The sequence below is a fragment of the Buteo buteo genome, chromosome 16 (assembly GCF_964188355.1).
Source record: "Buteo buteo chromosome 16, bButBut1.hap1.1, whole genome shotgun sequence".
Classification (NCBI taxonomy): Eukaryota; Metazoa; Chordata; class Aves; order Accipitriformes; family Accipitridae; genus Buteo; species Buteo buteo.
Genome location: NC_134186.1, coordinates 5521615 through 5541066, shown reverse-complemented (window position 1 = coordinate 5541066; position 19452 = coordinate 5521615). Strand labels below are relative to the sequence as shown.

Here is a 19452-nt window from a genome sequence, read left to right as displayed (position 1 = left end):
CCAGCGGGTCACCCTTGGCTACAGAAGGGGTGTTGAGAAGGAATTGCCTCTGAAATGCCTGGAGAGGGTCTACAGCTGCCTTGCTCACTCAGTTGAGAGGGCAAGCATGGCAAGATTGGGGATGGTACTGGGTTGTTGAAGAAAATTAGCATCTCAATTCTGGTTTGTAACTCACTGTACTAAACCTGATACAGGGATATCAGAGCCCAAGGTATCATTTGTTTATCCTTGTTTTATAAATCACAAGATGTTTATAAATCACATTTGGAAAATGGTACTTCTGTGTGGATTGCGGGTGAGGTTTTTTCTCTTTTTTAAAAAGTTAGCTGGAAATTTGGGTTATAACTTTTCAAGGTGAAAAGTTGGTTGATGTAGTTGACGTAAAGAAAGTGTGGTGTTCTGGGCACTTGCATAGATGCTCTCAGTGAAGCTCCAAAGGGTGCACAAAATCCTTTAGGAAATCCAGTAGGACTAAGCATATACTTCAGTGCATTGTTGGATCAATAGCAGCAATATTGCGTACAAAATTTGCACATTTTCTTCCCCCGCTCACCTTTCATGACTGTGGTATCAATCCATCTGTACTTGCTGAAACTTCTGATGGGAAAGGAGGGATGGAAAATGGCTTATGTATGTATGCATGCAAGCTGTGCTTTTTTTCATATTATCTGAAAAAGTACTTCTCCAGGTTTTTGTTTAATTAGTTCCTTGACTAAACACTTCACTTTTCAGACTCAGATGATTTTCTAAGAAGATTCATTTTTGACCTAACCTTTTCTGCAACAGGGACAGCAGTATTTTTGCAATTTCTCATTGTATTAAACACAAAGAAGGTATATGATGCTTAATTGAAAGAAGTTTGGATGCTTTTATATGGCCGTCTGTGCCAGATTTGACTGCATACTCTACCAAGCTATTTAGAAAACAAATACTAGAGGAAAAATCTGTTTTGCAATTTTTGTTGCACAACTATGTACATAGTATATGAGCACTCTGGCTGGTTCTGCCTCTTGACTTCAGCATCAAATGGATCTGAAAGACAAGCCTGCACTTACTTGTATTTTTTTAAGCTTGCTTCGTCAATTCAGTGCACTTTTTTTCTTTTGAAGTACTTGACATGCATTATTCAAGATGGAACAATTGCTGTTGGTGTCAGTATGACACATGAAAAACTTGTGGAGTAGGTACTGGTAGTTCTGGAGTTTAGTCCCCTTAACACCAGTCATTTGGAGTTTAGATAACCAACCTTAATTATTCCATATTATTCTGAATTCTTAAGTATTCAGAAAAGTACAGCATAATAAAGTGGCTTTGGAACAGAAGCGAATAAAATAACTAGTGCAGAGATTTGACATCCCTTTAAAGGGTCTATCTGGGAGCCTACACCCAACGTGCAGCCGTTATAGATGTCAGAAATGTTGGAGGACAACAAAATGTTGTGGGTAATGTCGTGCTCCTCTTGATTGTTTTCATTAACTACTTCCACTTTAAGAACATGTTTTACTGCAAAATTAATTCTTTATGTCTTAGTTAAACATGTAAGTGGTGTGACTGAACTTTTAGTTTGCCATTAGAAGAATCACTTTTTTTGCCCCCAGCACTGCAACTTTTATGTTGTCACAAAATTGACTTTATCTTGAATCACAAATCTTATGGCTTCCTTACAGGTCATTAAGTTTTGAGTGAAAATGGTTCTGATTACGAGTGATGGAAAGTATTTATATCTTGCATCTGTTGTTGTAGAAATTGGATCAGGTTTAGAAATGGCAGAAGTTCCAGTGTCTTGCTAGGCAGCGCTTTGGGTTGCTACTGCAGAGCTTCTGAACGTGATGGTTTTGATGGTATATGATTTCTTTGTGGCACCGGGTGACGTTCATTAGCATGTGCAAGTGTTATTGTGGTTACAAGTGGTTCCCAGAGACTGGGATTAGCAGTGTCACGGTCTCAGGCCTCGAGGAGACATCCCTGGGCCTCCTGGCTGAGCCCACTGAGTGCGAGGTTTGCACAGAGCTTTGTCAGTGGCCGGGTGCCTCCCCCAGAGCCACCGTTCTTCACAAGCAGGAGGAGATGAAGAGCTGGGGAAAAGCAGCTCAGCACCAAATGCTTTTAATGAAAGTGATAAGATGTGCTTCTGTTCCTCGCTTTCAGTAAACAAACAGAAAGCGTTAACTCTGTGGGCATGGAAGTAGGTTTTGTACCTTCTTTTGTATCCCTCCCCTTCTATTTGGAATAGGTTGAAATGCTCAGCAGCATAGTACTGAGTGCCTTGTTCAGCTCCTGCAGCAGAAAGGACAGGAGAAAGGCTGCTTCCTTGCTGGCTTCACAATGTCACATAAATCTAAAGAGAAAGGTAACAAAGTGAGTATGATCGCAGATGGGGATAGTTAGACTAGAAGTGAGGCAGCGCCGCTCTCAGCCTTCACAGTCAGACGTGCTGCCGCCGACTTGCTGCACGCTTGCTTTTCAGTGTGCTCTGTGGAGAAAGCTGGCTTGTGTGTCAGCAGCGCGGGGAATGGGTTTGTGTGTAAAACAGGTGCTTTGCAGAAAGTGCGTTCGTGTAGTAAGCAGCCACAGCCTGTGTGGGTGCTTTTCTTTCAACAGCTGAAATAAATACGTGTGTGTGTTTGACACAACTGTGTCAAGAAACCAAGAGATAGCAGCTTACAAACTACAATGCTGGTTTGGGCTTAATACTGGGATCAGCTGCTGGGTTTAAAGTAAACTCACAATATTGCTGTCTGATCTTATAAATTGATTTAAGTCACATTGCCATGGTGCCTATTTATTTGTCTCCCAGCACAGTACTACCTAAGCATAATCCCTACATTAATGTGTACTTAAGGTAACCTTGGAAGGGCTGTGTTGTACAAATGAACGTGGCAAACTCCTGAAAACCAAAGCAGTTTATCTTAGCGGTCCTGCGGCGGAGCTAAGACAAAAAGTGTTTACTTCTCCTCTGTTCCAGCCCATGCTGCAAGCCCAAGGCCTCCCTCTCCTTTCCTAGACCATTTTCCCCCTCTAATCTTTCAGAGCAATATTTGCCTTGTTTTGTAGTTACAATTTTTCTCTCTTTTCCTGAGAAACAAAAATTAGTAGGAAGTGCAATGGGTAGAGCTTGGGATTCCTCAATTCTGAATTTTATCTCTTTTTTTTTTTTTTTTTCCTTCACTGACATAGATAGTGAAAGCACTTAAGCCTTCTTCACGCCGTTAAATGCTTGCTGGTGACTACTAACACTTTCTCTTGAGACATTGGTATGGTTTCATTGCAGGCTCTGAAAGTTCATTTCAGTCCCTGACTGATGAGGTTCCTGGAGGTGAGGCTGGGGGTTTTTGGTAATGGTATTAGTTCACCCTTGCAAAATATTACTTGCCCGAGGTGAGTAATAGGTTTTGATGGGTAAGTAAAGTATCATCAGTCATCACCATAGCAAAGGACAGGCAAATGATTTTTGTGTCTGAAGTGGTAAGTGTTCAAAGCAGTTCCTGAGACCAGATTAGTTGTGCCCTGCAAGAAGTCATGAATTATTTTGTTTGTTTGTTTCTGTTTAAATTGCAGTTCAGTTCGCCAGTAACATCATAAGAGTGACTGGCAGATCGAATGCGTTGGGTGTTAGACACCGCTGCCAAATCTTATAAGAAACTGGGGATGCATGGAGCTCTGAATGCCAACTCGCTTTGAGTGCGTATATATTACACTGAATTAAATGACCAGCTTTGCTAGGTTTCCCTTGCTGTTTCTGTGAAGAAAGGTGATTTGTAAGTCGGTTATTCCCAGAACAGCACAGTATCAGATGGTTTTCTTGATGACAGCTGCTTCTCGAATGGAATGTTGCCTCCTGGTACATGGAGGCTTAGCCAGAAGGGCTGCAAACTTCAGTGTTGTTACTTGATTTACAATCTTTGGGTTTATTGCACCGTTGTTTCTCTCACATTTACCCTCATATAAAGACACTGAAATCCTCATGTCATTGGAAATCAACCAGGCAGCATATGAAATGGGATTTCTGTTGAAATGTTTCTCTTCCCATTAGATCTGATGGCGTATAGAGAAATACAGTGAACCCCCATTCACCCATTTAGCCTTCACACTTTTGTTAGTATGAACTTGCGGTTTTTTCCTTTTTTTTTTTGCCTCCTAACTAAGGCAAGTTGGATGTTAAAAGCCAAAGCTGCTTTTCTACAGTAATGATGAAGCAGTTTCCCAAGGCTGCACTGTGGTTCCATGGCAGAAACGAGATCAAAACTTGAGTATTTCAGACCTCCTCTGCCTATGGATTCCCTTATCTAAAGCACAGAGGTCTGGGTGGTAGCATATTAATTATGAGCCATTATCTCTGCAAGCATGGTAGTCATTTATCATTTCATAAATCTGAATCTGTGACTTGGGACTGAATGACTCATCTTAGTTTTGCTATATCTTCTTTTGCGTTAATGTTTCTGAGTCTTAAAATGTTAAAGATGAAAAGCAATCACAAATACAGACAAATGGGGAACATTTGTGCCTGACTATGGCTCTTCAAAATTTTTCAAGTTAGTTTCTGCTGTCTTTTTAATTACATAGCTTGCTTCCTTTTATTGGGCTATCTTGATTTTTATTGTAGATTTTACTGATAGGGAGCATTATAAGAAAAGTAATTTCTTTATTATATTTTTCTAGGAGTTTTACTGGATTTATAAAATAGAGAGATGAAAAAGGGCCATTATTGTATCAGATCTTCTCTGGTTAGTACAAGATTATTTTCTGCATTGTGATCTTTGACAATTTTCCTGGCCCAGTTTTAAATAAATTCTACAACTTCTGTCCAAGTATCTTCCAAACTCCTTCTCCCAGGGGGAGCTCTGCAAATAGTCTTCATGTTTGAGCTTCTTTATTTTTAAAGCCTGAATGCAAAGAGTAACATCTAAAAAGTGATAGTTTTGCCCTTGCTAGAACTGGCATCAAAACACTGGCTGCAAACAAGTGTTTATAGATGTACAAGGCTACATCAAATATTAATGTATGGCGAGCCTTTGGCTACAGTTGTTCAATACCACCCTACATAAGGCTGATTCAGTCCAATTCATAAATCTCCATACAGCCGTGGCGCGCAGTGCTGATGCGGATCTGTTCTGTGTACGTAGCCAAGGACACCGACTGCGGATCTTCCGCACCTGCAGTTCAGTTAGAACTGCTGGAAGCTGAACTGGCTTCTGCAGCTTGACTGCTGGTCCACTTTGCTCCTGTTTTCACCCTCCTGACTCGTTCTGACTAGCCTATATGCTGCTAATTTTCGCCATTATGCAGGATTGTAAGTAGCTGGAATTTTATATTTGGGGGGGAAAAAAAAAAATAGGAGGAACTCCTCCTACAGGGATTAGATTGTGATACCCAAAGATACTTGGTATTGCAGTTTACAAAGGTCTGTCCTGCTTTTGACCCGATTAAGATAATCATAAAGAGCTGTGATGCTTGAATTAGAGTTGCAGGAATGCTCAAACGTTATAAATTATCCTACATCAGATCTGTGGTTTTGCCTTTGGCTGATTTAAACTTACACTCTCAACCTGTAGGTAGAAGGTCTAGCATGTAGAAGGCTTCCGATAAAGAGCGGAATTCACCTGCTCTAATTTAAGCACTCAGCAGTTAAAACCCTGCCCTGGCCATGTGTCTTAAGGCACTTTCCAGTGCTAAAAGAGAGAAACAATCTGCCCAAGGCAGATCAAGCACATGGTCCTTGGATGATGCCTGCTCTTACTCTGTTAACTCTGAGTTAAGAGCTCAGAGTGACCTTGTTGAACTCCGGCGTTCAAACGTCAGAGCAAAGACCCCCACCATGGGCAGTTTTGACCCATTCCCACAGGAATGCAGTTAGACCTGTCAGCTGGCCTGTGCTTTTTCGAACTTAACATCAGTGGTTTTTCTCACACTGGAAAAATTAGTAGACCTGACCGTTCCAAGGGAAGGTTGTGAATCTTTTTTTCTTTTTTTTTTAAAGCAAGCAGTTATAGGTTGAAAATATTCAGGTTATGTTTAAAGGACAGGAACGTGCAGTTAATTTATGGTCAGTGTTTGGTTAATGTCTACCGCAAAAATAGTTGAGTAATTGGATATGGGGAGCCCATACAGCAGTATGGCTTTTAGTCAAGTCTTCTAATGGAGCCCATTAGTTTATTTTCTGGGACGTGAAAGCAATACATGGAGCTTAAGCGTTTTAAGAGCTTTATAGCATTTCTGGCGTAGAGCCTTGGCATTATAGCAGTATAGAGGGACCTGGCAACAGCCATTAGATGCTGCTGTTCCCCCCAAAGCTGTACAAACTTGTCACTTGTCTATAGTGTATGAGTTTGTGCATGCACCTGTGTATTTGTGTTTCTGTAATTTTAAATCCTGCTACTCCTAATATCCAGACCAAAGCTTTTACTGAATCCAGAGACCCCAGGATCTTGCCAGTGAACTGTAATTGGCAAAAACGTCATACAAATTAAGTAACTGTTAAAACTTACTGGTTTATCTTTTTGTCCTCAAACTGCACATATGCTTAATGCTCTTAACTTTCTATTCATATTTACTTAAGTGTCATGGGCAAAATGCAAGTTTGACATTTCTTCCCATCTTTTGAAAGTAGTATTGCTCTGAAAACCCTTGGTGAAATGTAAGCAACAGGCCTGTTTATTCTGTGCCTCTTTTTTTGTTTTGTTTTGTTTTCACACCCTAGTTTTCTTTCTTAAAATTAAATAAAGAGCCCAAAGGCTAAGCAGAAAGATGGAACAGAATGTCTCGGAGAGAACCATCAGCATCCCGACAGCAGACTATGATACATTGAATGCCTTAGACTGGAAAGACGGCATTGGTACCTTGCCTGGTAGCAACATACAAGTAAGAAACCAAGGAACACAATACATGAGTGGCCACCGTGCCTTTGGCAGCACAGAACATTTGCAATATATTCTGTAGTTTGCAAATAAAAATTGTGCAGAGAAAACACTTTTAAACAACTGGGTTGGCATTACCAAGGAAGTGGTGAAATTTTAGTAACGTTTCTGAAAGCCTGGTGATACTCCCTCTCCCCTTCTAATTTCTTGCTCAATTGATTTCTAAAGGCAGGAAGTATTTCAAGTAATTGTTTTCTGCTAATAGAAGTTATGGACCTGATCTTCCTAATTCTCAGTAATGTCCATACAACATACTCAGGCAAGAAATCCCATTAATTTCAGCCCAGCATGGGAAAGACGTTTTCTCTGAAAGACAAATTTTCTCAACTTGTGGGGTTGAGTCTTTAGGTTCTTTTCACATCAGTGATTGTTTTTTGTAGCTTTTGACAGCTGTCTGTATCTTATGTATTCATGATAGTGACAAATACAGCTCTTGAGTAAATCAGAACCAAGATCTGATGGTCACAAACATGGTGTTCTATGTTAGAGGAGGGAGTCTGTTGACAGTTTCCCAGATTACCTTCAACTGTTACTTCAATTTGATTGCACTTCTGATGTCTGAAAATGAATACATAAAATTGCCCTCAAGGCTGCAAGTTCTGAATCTTGGGGGGGGGGGGGGGAGATCAATTCCAAGTGAAATAAATTGGAGCTGAAGGAACTTGAGAGCTCTGAAAAATCAGATTGTTGGTATCACATCAGGCATTCAGAATCAGGACCTCCACCTTCTGGAAGTGTTGACAGTCTTCCCCTTCCTCCCCTCCTCCTCCTCCCTTTGTGCAGAAAAGTCTTCTACATGGGCTGTCAGACCTCGCTTTGGCTATGAGGAAAATGCTTCTGCCAGCAGATGTTGAGAGAACGTGGATGAACTTGCATGCTTGGAGTATTTTGAGATCAGTGGTTTACACTCCCATAAAACTGACATGGAATTGGGTCTTCTCACTTTCTAGGAGGTCCTTTGGATGATTATTTTGCAGTGGCCCAACTTTTGCCCTGTGTTTAATCAAAGTCATTATACTTCTGCTTCTTAAAAGAACTTAACAGTGTATTGCCACAGGTTTTCTCTTAAACAGCAGTAATGTTCCTTTGCAGAAACAGCTTCACTTTTATTGATTCCTTGTAATAGTAGAGAATCAACAAAGCACCACATTATTTATTAGACTGAAAGACACCAAATAATATTGTATTGTTTTATATTAGATGGACAAGTATAAGAGCACCAAGTACCACAGTTAGTGAGTCTGCTAGAAATGTTTAGCTGGAATATGATAACTAGCTGCACAGGAAGCCACTTTGGTCATAAGATGCCAAACACTTCCCCCCCCCCTGCCCCTCCCTGCCCTGCAGAAATGCCAATCACTTACTTTTTTTGCTTTTGCTGTTTAATCCTTTTTTCCCTTCTCTTCCTGCTATATTCCAGTTCTTGCATGCATAATGAAATATATTTTTCCTTAATTCTCTTCAAAAAATTCTCAGGAAGGACAGATTGTTTCTGGAGGGTATGTGTGGATTTCATATTAGCAAACATGCTATATTGAACTCCTTTGTGTAAAGGAAGATGCAGTTCTGATAGTAACACAGTTATGCATTTTCAGAACTTGGGAATGAGGGATATTGCCTTGAAGAGTCTCTGGATGAAACTGGTGGTTGCCTCCATGGATCAGCCAGTCCTCAGCATCAGATCAGAGACTGTTAATAAAGATGCTTGTTGTTTTTCTAATGCAAACATGTTTTCTTGGGGCTGGGCTTCACCAGTTCATGTGGCTGCAGGTACGCCATGAAATTATTAAAGGAGGAAATAACAGCCTGCTGTCTTTACTGGTTTGAGCTGAATCAGAACTGTTAATTTGTATGCAGGAGTGTCACTACCCCAGAGACTAATCTGCTAATACAAAATGACATTGGCACCCTTCCCCACCTCCAGCTGTGAGCTCTGCTTCGTGCTTGCTCTGCTGCTTAATGGCACGTAGAACTCTGGAGATGCTCCTTCCACTGACCTTCTGCTCATGATGCTGAGCTGTCCATTATCAGCCATAGCAAGGAACCCCTGGGATCTGCACTGTTGTGCTGCTGCTCTTCTGGCATTTGAGGAAAGTGATAGGTTTCTTCTCTAAACTGGATGTTCTCCTGCAGGAAACTTAGTCCACTTAGGATTATCATTTCTTTGAAATGAATTGTTTCTCTTGGTGCTGAAATAAAAATGATGCTCTGTCTCTTCAGGGCTGGAGAGGAAGAAGTGAGCTTTTTAGAAGCAAGTCCAGCATCTTTGAAGCTTTAAGAAATACAGGCTTCGGATAAAAAAGAGGGAAGAGGGGGAAGAATGTTTGGAATAAGGCTTTGATAGGGTGCTGGAGGCAGGATCCTGAGCCCAGGAAGCATGCAGGAGTAGAGGAAGAATGGTGCTTCTCAATGCAGTGAGGAGCCCTGCTTCAGAGGTGAAGCAAATGCTTTTAAACTGGGTTTAGCAGGTTTGAGCGAAGAGCGGATGGCTGAGAAAAGATCTCGAACTAATAAAGTGCTGTGAATAAAAGCTTTGGAGCAGAGGTTGCAAATGCAACCCACCTTTGACTTGTATCTTTCATTCTGGAGCTCAGTAGCTCCATATTGCAGACAGTAAAGAAGATCAAGGAGTGAGTAATCTAGAGCTATTTGCTCATCAGAAAGGTGATCTATAAAAATCTTTTTTTTTTTTTTTTTTTTTTTTTTTTGGTGCTCGGTTGCCTTTGCAGATTGGGACTAGTAAAAGATACACATTGAATTGACACTACTTGGCACACTTTAATAATTTTATCTGGAGCATTGAAGCATTTCTTCATAGCCTAAGAAATTTTTTAAGCTTAAAGGATGAGAGTCTCTGAAGTCTGCCACATATCATTCCTTTTCCATAGCTACCCCATGGTGTAAGCACTTTGCTCTGTGTCTAGAGAGGTTTTCTTGTTCTGCATCTGAATTTACTCTTGGCCTGTAGTAGGACAGACGTTGTGTGTGCAGGATTGGTAGGTAGGTGCTGTGTTAGGAGCAAAGGATGGGTGTGCTAGCAGAACCTCCATGGGAGGGTCACCTACCCCAGCAGCTGATGGAGGGTTTCTTAAGGGTCAAAACGTGGGGGAGCCAGGACTGGAGTTCGGATACTGTGACTCCTGGCTGTACTGGTACGTGTCACCTACCCACCTACGCTGCCTGTGGCTTCTGTTGGGTGTATGTCTAGGTTGTTTGGAAACAGTTGGTTTGGACTTGAGACCCTCCCCTCTGCCTTTGGGTCAGGGCCCCACTGTGGCTTTCACTAATAAGCCTGTGCATGGAGGAACTTATCAGCTGAAGAAAGGCTAGTTATTCCTCTGTGTCTGCTGTTCTTCAACAGTATTGCCTCTGCCTATCCCCACATTCCTCTGCTCCTCTAGGAAGTTCATTTCCCACCAGACTGTCAAGTGTCATTGAAGAAGGTTTGAGAACTGCTTGGCCTCTTGCAGCTCCAGATGCTTGCTGCGTTTGTGCAGTCCCAGCTGTCGCTGTGCTCTGAGGTGTTTAAAGCCCAGCCAGCACCAGCTGGGGGATGTATTGGACAAGTTCTCCCCTGGAATGTGACCTTTCTGTCAACAGCTGGGTGATTCCTGCTTGCACTGAGATTTTAGGGAAGTTGCTGTAATACATGTAATTGTGCTTTGTTGGATGAATTTGAACTGTCAGAGCAGAGTTTTGGGCCTGCAGAGTTTTGGGTTAAACTGCTTTTCTGACGGTGTTTATTCTGATGTGTTCATCAGAAGTCCAGGTTTTATAAGGGGAGCACATCCAAAGCAGGTGGAATTAACATTGCTTTCCTTTGTTGACAACAAAATGCATCGTTGGGGTTTTTTGGGGGCCTGTTGGTGGCATTTTGAGGAGGAGTTGTGTTGCGTGTTTCTCGCTTTTATTGTTACTTATTTTTAATGCCTTTTAATGTACATTCAGCCATTTCGTTTTGTCCCTTACGTAGTTGCTCCTCAGGGAATCCTATTCCTTCTGTCCCCCATCCTAGCCCTTTTACTACTGCTTATTTGCTTGCTTTCTTCTCTTACCTGCAGTTCCGTTTAAATGAGTTTGGATTGCTAGAAATCATTACTGAAGTAGAAGCAGAAGCCATAAAAACTCTTTCAGCCTCAGCAGTAAATGCCAGCCCAACCAGCTTTGCTCCTGCTGCTATCAACGCTTCCACTGCCTCTAGCACTGGTTTGGAAGGTGAGCTTTTTGCTGTGGAAGAGAATATACAGTTTCCGAAAAAACTTCTAGAAACAGGTCTAACTGAAATGTGTGTTTTAGTAGAGTGGTGCTCCCTGGTGCAGCATGTGGAGTGAGTCACTGTCTTATTTCGAATATTTTAGGAGTATTTAGAGTGAATGTAATTACTGCATAGTCATAACAGTACCTGGCACACGCATTGTGCTCGCCTTTGTGGAAGGTAAGTGTGGTTATATAAATGTTCTGGGCTAGATTTGTCGATGTAGTCAAACATCCCTCTCACGCTGAGTTCTAACTTACATCCTGGGATCTCTTTAAGTGGTGATTCTGGGAAGTTGGACCCCCTTCTTTCCAGGGTAGTGGATCATCAGTGACATCAGTGTTTCTCCGTAACACCAGTGATTTACTTGTCATGACAGCAGTTAAGTCTGCATCCACATTAAACCAAACTGCCTGTTTGGGGACTTTGAGACTGGAATGGTCTGGTCATATATACCTTATTAAATACTCTCAGCCTCCAGAACAGAGTGGCAGCACCCACTGGGCAGCATCTCAGCTCCATGCTAACTCCTGAATCATGCTTGGGAATTGCTTGAGATGGTGCTAGGTGCCCTGGGCTAAAGATGCATGTGGCTGAGTTGCAGGACCTGGCACTGTTTGATTTACTCATATAGCTGTGCCTTAGCTGACTGCTCTTGGGAGTGACGGGAGTTTCCAGCATTTTTCCTTTCTCTGGTTGCATGAATTACACAGCGTGGAGCATGAATGGATGACACAGAGTTGTGCTAAACTGGGATTCCTGGCTCAGGATGAATTCCCAGTAGTGTTAGTTATCTTTGCAAGAACATCCTGGAGAATCTCCTCTAACCTGGCTCATGCCAAGAGTTACACTATTAGCCATAAGAGTTTTGAGGTTTCCAAGGCTACTGTAATTGAAATTAGGGGAAAACTGAGTTTTAACAGGATAATACAAGCATATTACTGGACATGTGTTAAAGAATTTTCAGTCATGGGTTTCTCTAGGTTTGCTTTATGAACAACTCAGAGTTGGGCCACCACTGCAGTGAATGGCAACCTTCCAAAAATTTCTCAGTCTTATATACCCTTTTACTACCCATTATCCCAGTCCAAAGTCTTTGTAATTTTCCAGTTGATCTCGCTTCCCATGTCGTTATCATTCATCATCATCTTATCCATTCTTCTTTTGTTCCATCCAGTCATCATCGTGTGGGTTTCGAAGTCCGTCTTGGGTCAGTCATCTTCTCATCCCCTTTACTTTGAAGTCTCGTACCTACACAATTCTGAAAACTCTCTGGTTGTTCCATTAACTATTCCACATTTATCTTTGTAAGTTCTACATATTTTATTCACTTCCCAGCTACGCACCTGTATCTTGCTGATTTTTCATCTTTTGTTTCATCTGCCTCTACTGATTAGTTTGACTGGGTTTTAATCCGGTCCTGGATTGGGGCTATACAAGGCAGGCAGGTTGAGAACACTGTTCATGGCCTGTTGAGCAGCTCTGTTGCCATTAATAACCTTAACTCATTCTATATTAATTTCTAACAATCTTATAGTCCTAAATTTTCTAAAATCTCATACAACATGCACATCAATGTAATGGACAAGAAATATCTCAGTTCTTTGCAGACCTGTTCTTACTCTGTTTATCCAGAAACGAGTAGCTCAAAACAGAATATTTATATAACCTCTGAGCGCTTCATTCCAGACCACTCGGTTAAGCTGGCGAGCCTCACTTACTTTGGTAAATCACTAGTTTCCTCTGATTAAATTACTCACCGTTTCAGTAGAGCTCCCTCACAGATGTGCCTGAGTGTCTTCTAGAGGGTACTAATGGAGACCAGTGCTAGGGAGTGAGTAACGATTAAGTGCTCTCATCCCAAGAGTACCATTAGCCATCCAGCATAAGGTCATATTTTAAAAGATGCTCTTGGTTAAACGTGACAGCATGTGGTTGTGGCATAGGGAGCCTTTGATAGGTTTGCCTGATGCCTTGTACTGAAACATCTTCTTCTAAGGTGGTGGCAGGAGACTTGAGAATTAGCTTGGGACACACAGACATCACAGGACAGCAGCTGGAGCTTATTCAGTGTCTCAGTGTCTTCGACATCACCAGTGCATCCTGGTGCAGTAATTTAAAGGACATTAACTCTTTGTATAAGGTCTGTGTTAGCGATGCTGGATCCCTAGTCAAGGCAGAGCTACATCATGGAAGTCATACATCCCTATGGAGGGAATTTCTTCTTTGAGGAGAGAACGATCTCTCATCTTGTTGCCTGCCTGGACAAGTGGTTTTCCTGCCAGTTGGTTTTCCTCAGGATTTTGATGGAACTATTTCTGGGTTTTGGTAGGAAGGCTTTGTACCTGTCTTCCCTGCTGGCTTTTCTCATCTCAAATTTCATTGTAAGCTCTGCAGGTTCACTTACACTTACAGGCATTCACTTACACTCCTGATTGTGGGTCATTCTCCTCATCTGCACAAGCTGAGGAGATGTCAATCTATCAGGTGAAGAACTGGCTTTTACATGGACACCTCAGCACTAAGAATTTTTCACACCCTTTTTGTCCAAGTGTATTCCATAGATCAGTGTGACTTCTAATTGAGCAGAGCTCTTCAAGCACTCTTGGTTCTTGCAAGTTTTCCCTGTTTTGTCTTTTCCCTGCCTGGAATCATTGGTCCCCAATGGCACAGCAAGAGGCTTTAAGTTGTGATACAAGCAGGCATGCGTGCACTCTCTGCATAGGCAGTCTGTCTGCCCAATTCCAGCCAGAACCATCTGACATCCATATTGGGCTATAGGGAGCAATCAAATATAAATGAAAAATGTCAGTCGTCTTAGCAGAATGAGTACAAGTACTGGTAAGGAGACTATGAAAATGGCTTTAAACAAAAAGCAAAGTGACTCATATCTCAGCGTTCTGGATTGTGTGGTTTGTTGTGTTTTTTCTCTTTTTCTTTTAAACCATTTAATGGTGCATTCAAAAATGGGTTATCAAACCAGTGCACACAAACGGTGCCACTAAATGCAGAATAGGAATGACGTATATGTAGGAGCACAATTTGCACGTCAGATTACTTGAGCAAAGTATGCATGGGGATAGTGCAGGTGTCTCATAATGGGTATCACTGTAATTGTGTTTTGTTAAAATATTAAACATAAATTAATTTGCATTAGGAAGAACTCAAATCATAGGAAAAAGTAAACATAAATGATATATTGGAGTTATTCCTTACATTTTCATGCTTTCATTCAGATGAAAAATTGATATAGATCCCTTGCTAGATACAGAAATAATTGTTTCTAATCTCCCATCAATAATGTGCTGGTTTTAGAGGCTGCCTATGAAGGATTTTCATATGTACAAAGTACGTAAAGGTGAAAGTTTTTAAAGTTAACCAGTTGTATTAAAAGTATCCAAACACGATGGACTTGTTTGACATTTGTCTTTCAAGTTAGAGGGTTACTAGGAATAAAGAAATATAAAAAGATTTGTAACTGTGTCCTGGTTATAGCCTTGAGTTTATATCCTCCTTTATCACTTTTATGGGGGCAGGGTTTCTCCAGAATTAAAATATTACTGATAAAAGGGTTTTTTTCTTTAATGAGGTGGTACACTCTTTCTATGTGCCAGCACACAGATAATAATTACTTCCCTCACCATGGGATACTGAGGGTCACTTAATGAAAGTTTGTAAAGGACTTTGACAGAACTAGTTGCATGAAAGGTGTTTTAACATTTTAATTTAATAGTTTCCTTTTTCTTTGCTTCCGCAGTGCCCAGAGAACACGTGCCCTGCTCTGATTTCCAAACCTGTGAGCAAATGGATTGCTTTGAGAATGGAAAGTTTTGTACTCAAATGGGCTCCCAGCAGCACAGGTAAAGAAACCCCAGCTTCTTCCTGTTCTGTGTTTAAAAACGTTTAAAGAGAACACTGTGTTAGAGAAGTGTTGCTGTGAGTAGAGTGAAATCCTCAGAGCAAGTGTTACCATGGCACGGCTGAGGCAGTGCCACCTGTACAGCTCTGCTGATGACCTTCCTGTTACCCTTGAGCTTCCCATGCCCGACAGAGGAAAGATCCTCTCTAGAGCTCTGTCCTCATTTCTCTTCCCAGCCTGAGGAAACACTGGTTGTGTGCTTGATGCCTCAGTTCCCCGTCCTACTACAAATAAGGATGATACTTTAACTTTCTGTAGAGTTGTAAAAAGGCAAAATTAAAAACCCTCTCAAGCTGCTCTGGTGGTGAGAGCTGTGCTGGTACTTTGGGGTGCTTTTAAAAGATACATATCTGGCAAATCCTGCAGACACGATTCACTTATTTAGGTTCTCAGCCCAGGCGTCCTTGTTCTTCTGAAGAGGTACAGAGACACTGGGAATACTGCAGGAGTATTGTTGCACATTTAATTTGATTTTGTTTTCAATTTTGGATGTTTAGTGATACCAGAGACATTGCAGATGATTACAGAAACAGGGGAAATAGTAGAAATCTTAATACCAGCAGTGGCTGTCAGGTGAATGAGGCTGACAGACCTGTCAAACGTCTCAGAAGGAAGAGAAGACTGCTTCTGGAGTCTGAGGATGACGAGGAAAATGCAGATGAGGATGAGGTAAATGAGGCTGCATGTATTTTCTTTAAAGAGAACTGTGAAAAGCAGGGAGAATTCTGTGTCTCAGATTTCACTGTGCGATGCAAACTGAGCTGAGGAAGGTTGTTCTGTACCCATGAGAATGGTCTGGGTCTGGTCCTCGTTTACATCAGTGATGAGAATATCTGTTCTGAAGTCTGATTAGTCATAAGGGTGAATAGCTCATGTGAAGTCAAGGTCAAGATTTCAGACTGTAACTTTATAGGTGTAGTTATAGCCCTGTGCACCAAGTGTATTTCACAGTAATAAAACCACATGCCCCCCAAAATACTTTCTCTAACTACAGTCAAGTACTATTACGTGATATTGAAGATTAGTGTCAAACTGCAGAGTTTGATTGCTTTTTATTAGGTGTTTGAATGCACACTCACTACACTACTAGAAACCTGTATTAATGGCGGATGAATAGAAGTACCTCAGTCCTGACCTGATCTTTTCTTAACTTTCGTTAAGCATCTCACTCCCTTTAGGGGCCCTTCTTTGTGCAAGCCTGCACACTGCTACTGTGTGCATAGCGTCTTAGGCGTGAACCATTTTATTTATATTCAGATATTGCACATGCTTTTGTAATGCAGAGATGCTGGGGTAGGTGTTTGTTGGAAATGCAAGCTGAAACTTCTGATGTCATGAACAGTTTAACTCATCTTGTTGCTCAGCTTTTCTCTGTGATGTGTGTAAGATATTTTAAAGTACGTCTGTTTTCAGAAGTACTTGCATTCTGTCTCTTCCCCCTTCTCCTACTTGTTTGAAACTGCCCCCCTGTCTCTTCTGGGGCATGTTTGGCAGGCAGCTTTGCATTTCAGATTTTGCCCTTTTTGGTTTGTTTTGAGAAATGACAACCCTGCGTGAATTACATGAGTTTGAAAACCCCATAGAAGAAATGTGAATTGCAATCTGGCTCGGAGTGTGACACAGGGAGACCACATTTTCTGGGGTGTTCATCTATGACAGTAGTTACTTGAACCTTCCTTCAGGGGTTCATAAATGATTTTTTTTCTGTATCCATTCCCTGGCATAGATGGACATAAGAACCTCTGAAAGGAAAACGAAAATGGAGCATTACAGTAAGGTTGCTTACATGAGCAGTAAATCCTGCATTGCAGAAAGCAAATCCTGTGTATTGTAATGGAGATTTTGGGCCCGTGCTCCTCTTCAGTAGCCATATTTAAATGAACTTTAGTAGCATATATTAAATAACTTGTAAAGGACTTTGGGATACTGCAGGATCAAGTTATATATGTAACATACCCTACTAATGTTCTTGCAGGGTTATTCAAAAGAAAATAATGCTAGCTAATAGTCCTGTTAGTTACATGTAACATCCTTATTGTACCTGCATTGTGAGATGATCAAAGAGGGAGGAAAAAACAATATTGCTAAACTTTTTTTTAACATATCTGTGTCTAGGAGAAGAATAAATCAAATAATATGAAAAGCCGCAGAAACACTAAACCAATAAAACAAGGTGAGCTAAGCTCATAGTCTCTTTTCTTTAATGTTTATAGATTTTTTTACTAGCTATTATAAAATGAATAATAGTAAACAGGAGAGGAAAGGACAGTAGAGCTCATTTCACATTCAGAATAGCTTATTAGGTACATAACCCTCTTACCACAGCCAGTCTTCTGAAATGTATTAGCAAGAATGGACTAGATTTGCCTGCACGATAGGCACAGTATAGAGGATCTGGAAGGAGACAGCCTGATCCAAAGCTCACTGAAGACAATAAGAATCTTTTTTCCATTGACTTTGGAGAGCTTCATAGCCACAGACTACACATGCTAAATAGAAAATAAGTTGGAAACAACATGTGATTGATTATAGAATATGGGTTAAATTTATTATATACCTTAAAGGAGTTAGCATATGTAAACTGGGGGGGAGATTTTTCATATGCATTTAAAATGTAATTTTCTGTGTGTATGACCGTGGTCCTACTAGAATGAATCCAAGCACCTACCCAAGTTGTTGTTTTCATCATCTGTGTACTGGTAGCTGCCTCTCTAGTAGAGGCATTGTGGTATTAGCAGGTTATAAATATATGTGTATATATATAAAAAAATCTTGTGAACTGAAAAAAAATTCACTTGGTTTTTCATCTGCTTTGTTTTAGGTTTATTTCAGCTGCAATTATATGCCTCTGTGCTGTCTTTTAGTTTACATCTAACCCCTTATTCCTCTGTGAAATATAAGGAGAAGGAATTATTTTCCACAATGTTATTATATCTTGTCCAAACTTTACGGTGGCAACTTTCCATGGGCAGCATGCCAGCAATCCGGGTGCCACAATTCATTTGACCTGTGATATAATAATTTTTTTCTTAATGAGAAATGAGCACGGTTTTCCTACTGCTGGAATTCATGCCTTTCCTCAAAAGTTGGGTAACACTGCCTCCTTTGAGGTACAACAGCAAAACAGTGTTGGCGTGTATGTGGGAGGAGAAAGAGAAGAGAGGGCAGAGTGGGAGGCGTCTGAGAGAAACATTCATTTTTCTTTTTGTTTTTGATTGCTTAGTTGTTCCTGGAAAGAAGAAGGTATGGAACTGGGTTTCCTACTTAGAAGAGGAACGGATGCCAGCTGCTCCCCTAAAACTGTTCAGAGAGGTTGGCAGCTTTTTCAACTCTCTTGCTATGTTTTTCTCAGGCAACAGAACAGTATTACTAACTCAGTGGAGGTAGGATTGAAGACTACCCTCAAGCCAGCAGTTACATTTATGAGTTGTTTTGGTGTGAGCAGGCAGTAAAACCCCCACATGTTTGTTTTGAGCCCTGAAGCACTGTGGAAACAAGCATCTGCCCTGTGAGTCTCATCCCAAACCAGGGTGTAAAAAATGCTGGTTGAATCTCACTCACAAATAAACAATGACTGTTTCGATCTGCTTTGGGTAGCTCTGGATAAATGGGCTGTTAGGCAATCTCCAAGTAGCGTTGGAGAGGGACAGCTTAATGTCTTTCATATGTCCTCTGTTTCATCTGTGGTTGTACAACACCCCTTTCAGCCTTCCTCTGTAGAAAACTGCAAGTCAGTTAGGTCTGTGAATGTTGTAGATTTGTCTCAGTGAGAAGCGAATGTTAGGAGGGAAGGTGGAAGTTGTGTTCATTCATAGTCTGATGCATTGAAGGTGGGAGAGGGTGAGTTTAGCCTTGGTGAAGCTGCTTCTGCATTCCAGTGTACCAGCCCACATTAAAAGTTCAGCTCCCAGTGAGCTCTTCAAAGCCAAGGGCTGTTGGCACCTTACAGAGTGAGATGAGAAGTAAAGTCAAGCAACTGCAATGGATGCAATAAGCCATTTGCAATTCCAGTTTGGATTTCTTTTAAGCCTTTACTGTACTTCACATGTTTAATTTGGATTAAGACTGCAAATAAATGAAAAACCCAAAAGTTTTCTGGAATGACTGTGTAAATGGGCTCCAGATCAAACATGCATTGTCCCTTTTACCATTTGAAGATGAGAAGTTACCTTTTGGGAAAGTCTGGACTGCTGACCTCATGCTGACACAGGCAAAATGATTTTAGCTTTCCTGGCTCTTTGTTTCTGTCAGCCCTCCTACATTGGGCTGTGAAGGGGATTCTTTTGTGTTTGAATAGAGCTCATTTCTGCATCTGCTGAAAGATTTGTTCATAGCTAATTGCAGCAGGCTTGTGGTTTAGTGTT

At 41.1% G+C, this 19452-nt stretch overlaps 1 protein-coding gene across 3 annotated transcripts in view; it reads left to right on the top strand.

Annotated features, from left to right (window-relative positions):
• Positions 1-19452, top strand: part of LOC142040188 (lethal(3)malignant brain tumor-like protein 3) — a 52823-nt gene that overhangs the window by 4077 nt on the left and 29294 nt on the right. For 2 of the 3 annotated variants that reach the window (XM_075047668.1, XM_075047667.1), the window contains exons 2-5: positions 14927-15029; positions 15586-15757; positions 17204-17261; positions 18312-18400. In XM_075047668.1, the coding sequence (XP_074903769.1) occupies positions 14974-15029; positions 15586-15757; positions 17204-17261; positions 18312-18400 (375 nt within the window). In that variant the 5' untranslated portion in view covers positions 14927-14973. Of the gene's footprint in view, positions 1-10975; positions 11130-14926; positions 15030-15585; positions 15758-17203; positions 17262-18311; positions 18401-19452 lie in introns of all 3 variants that reach the window. The other variant, XM_075047669.1, reaches the window with a different exon arrangement.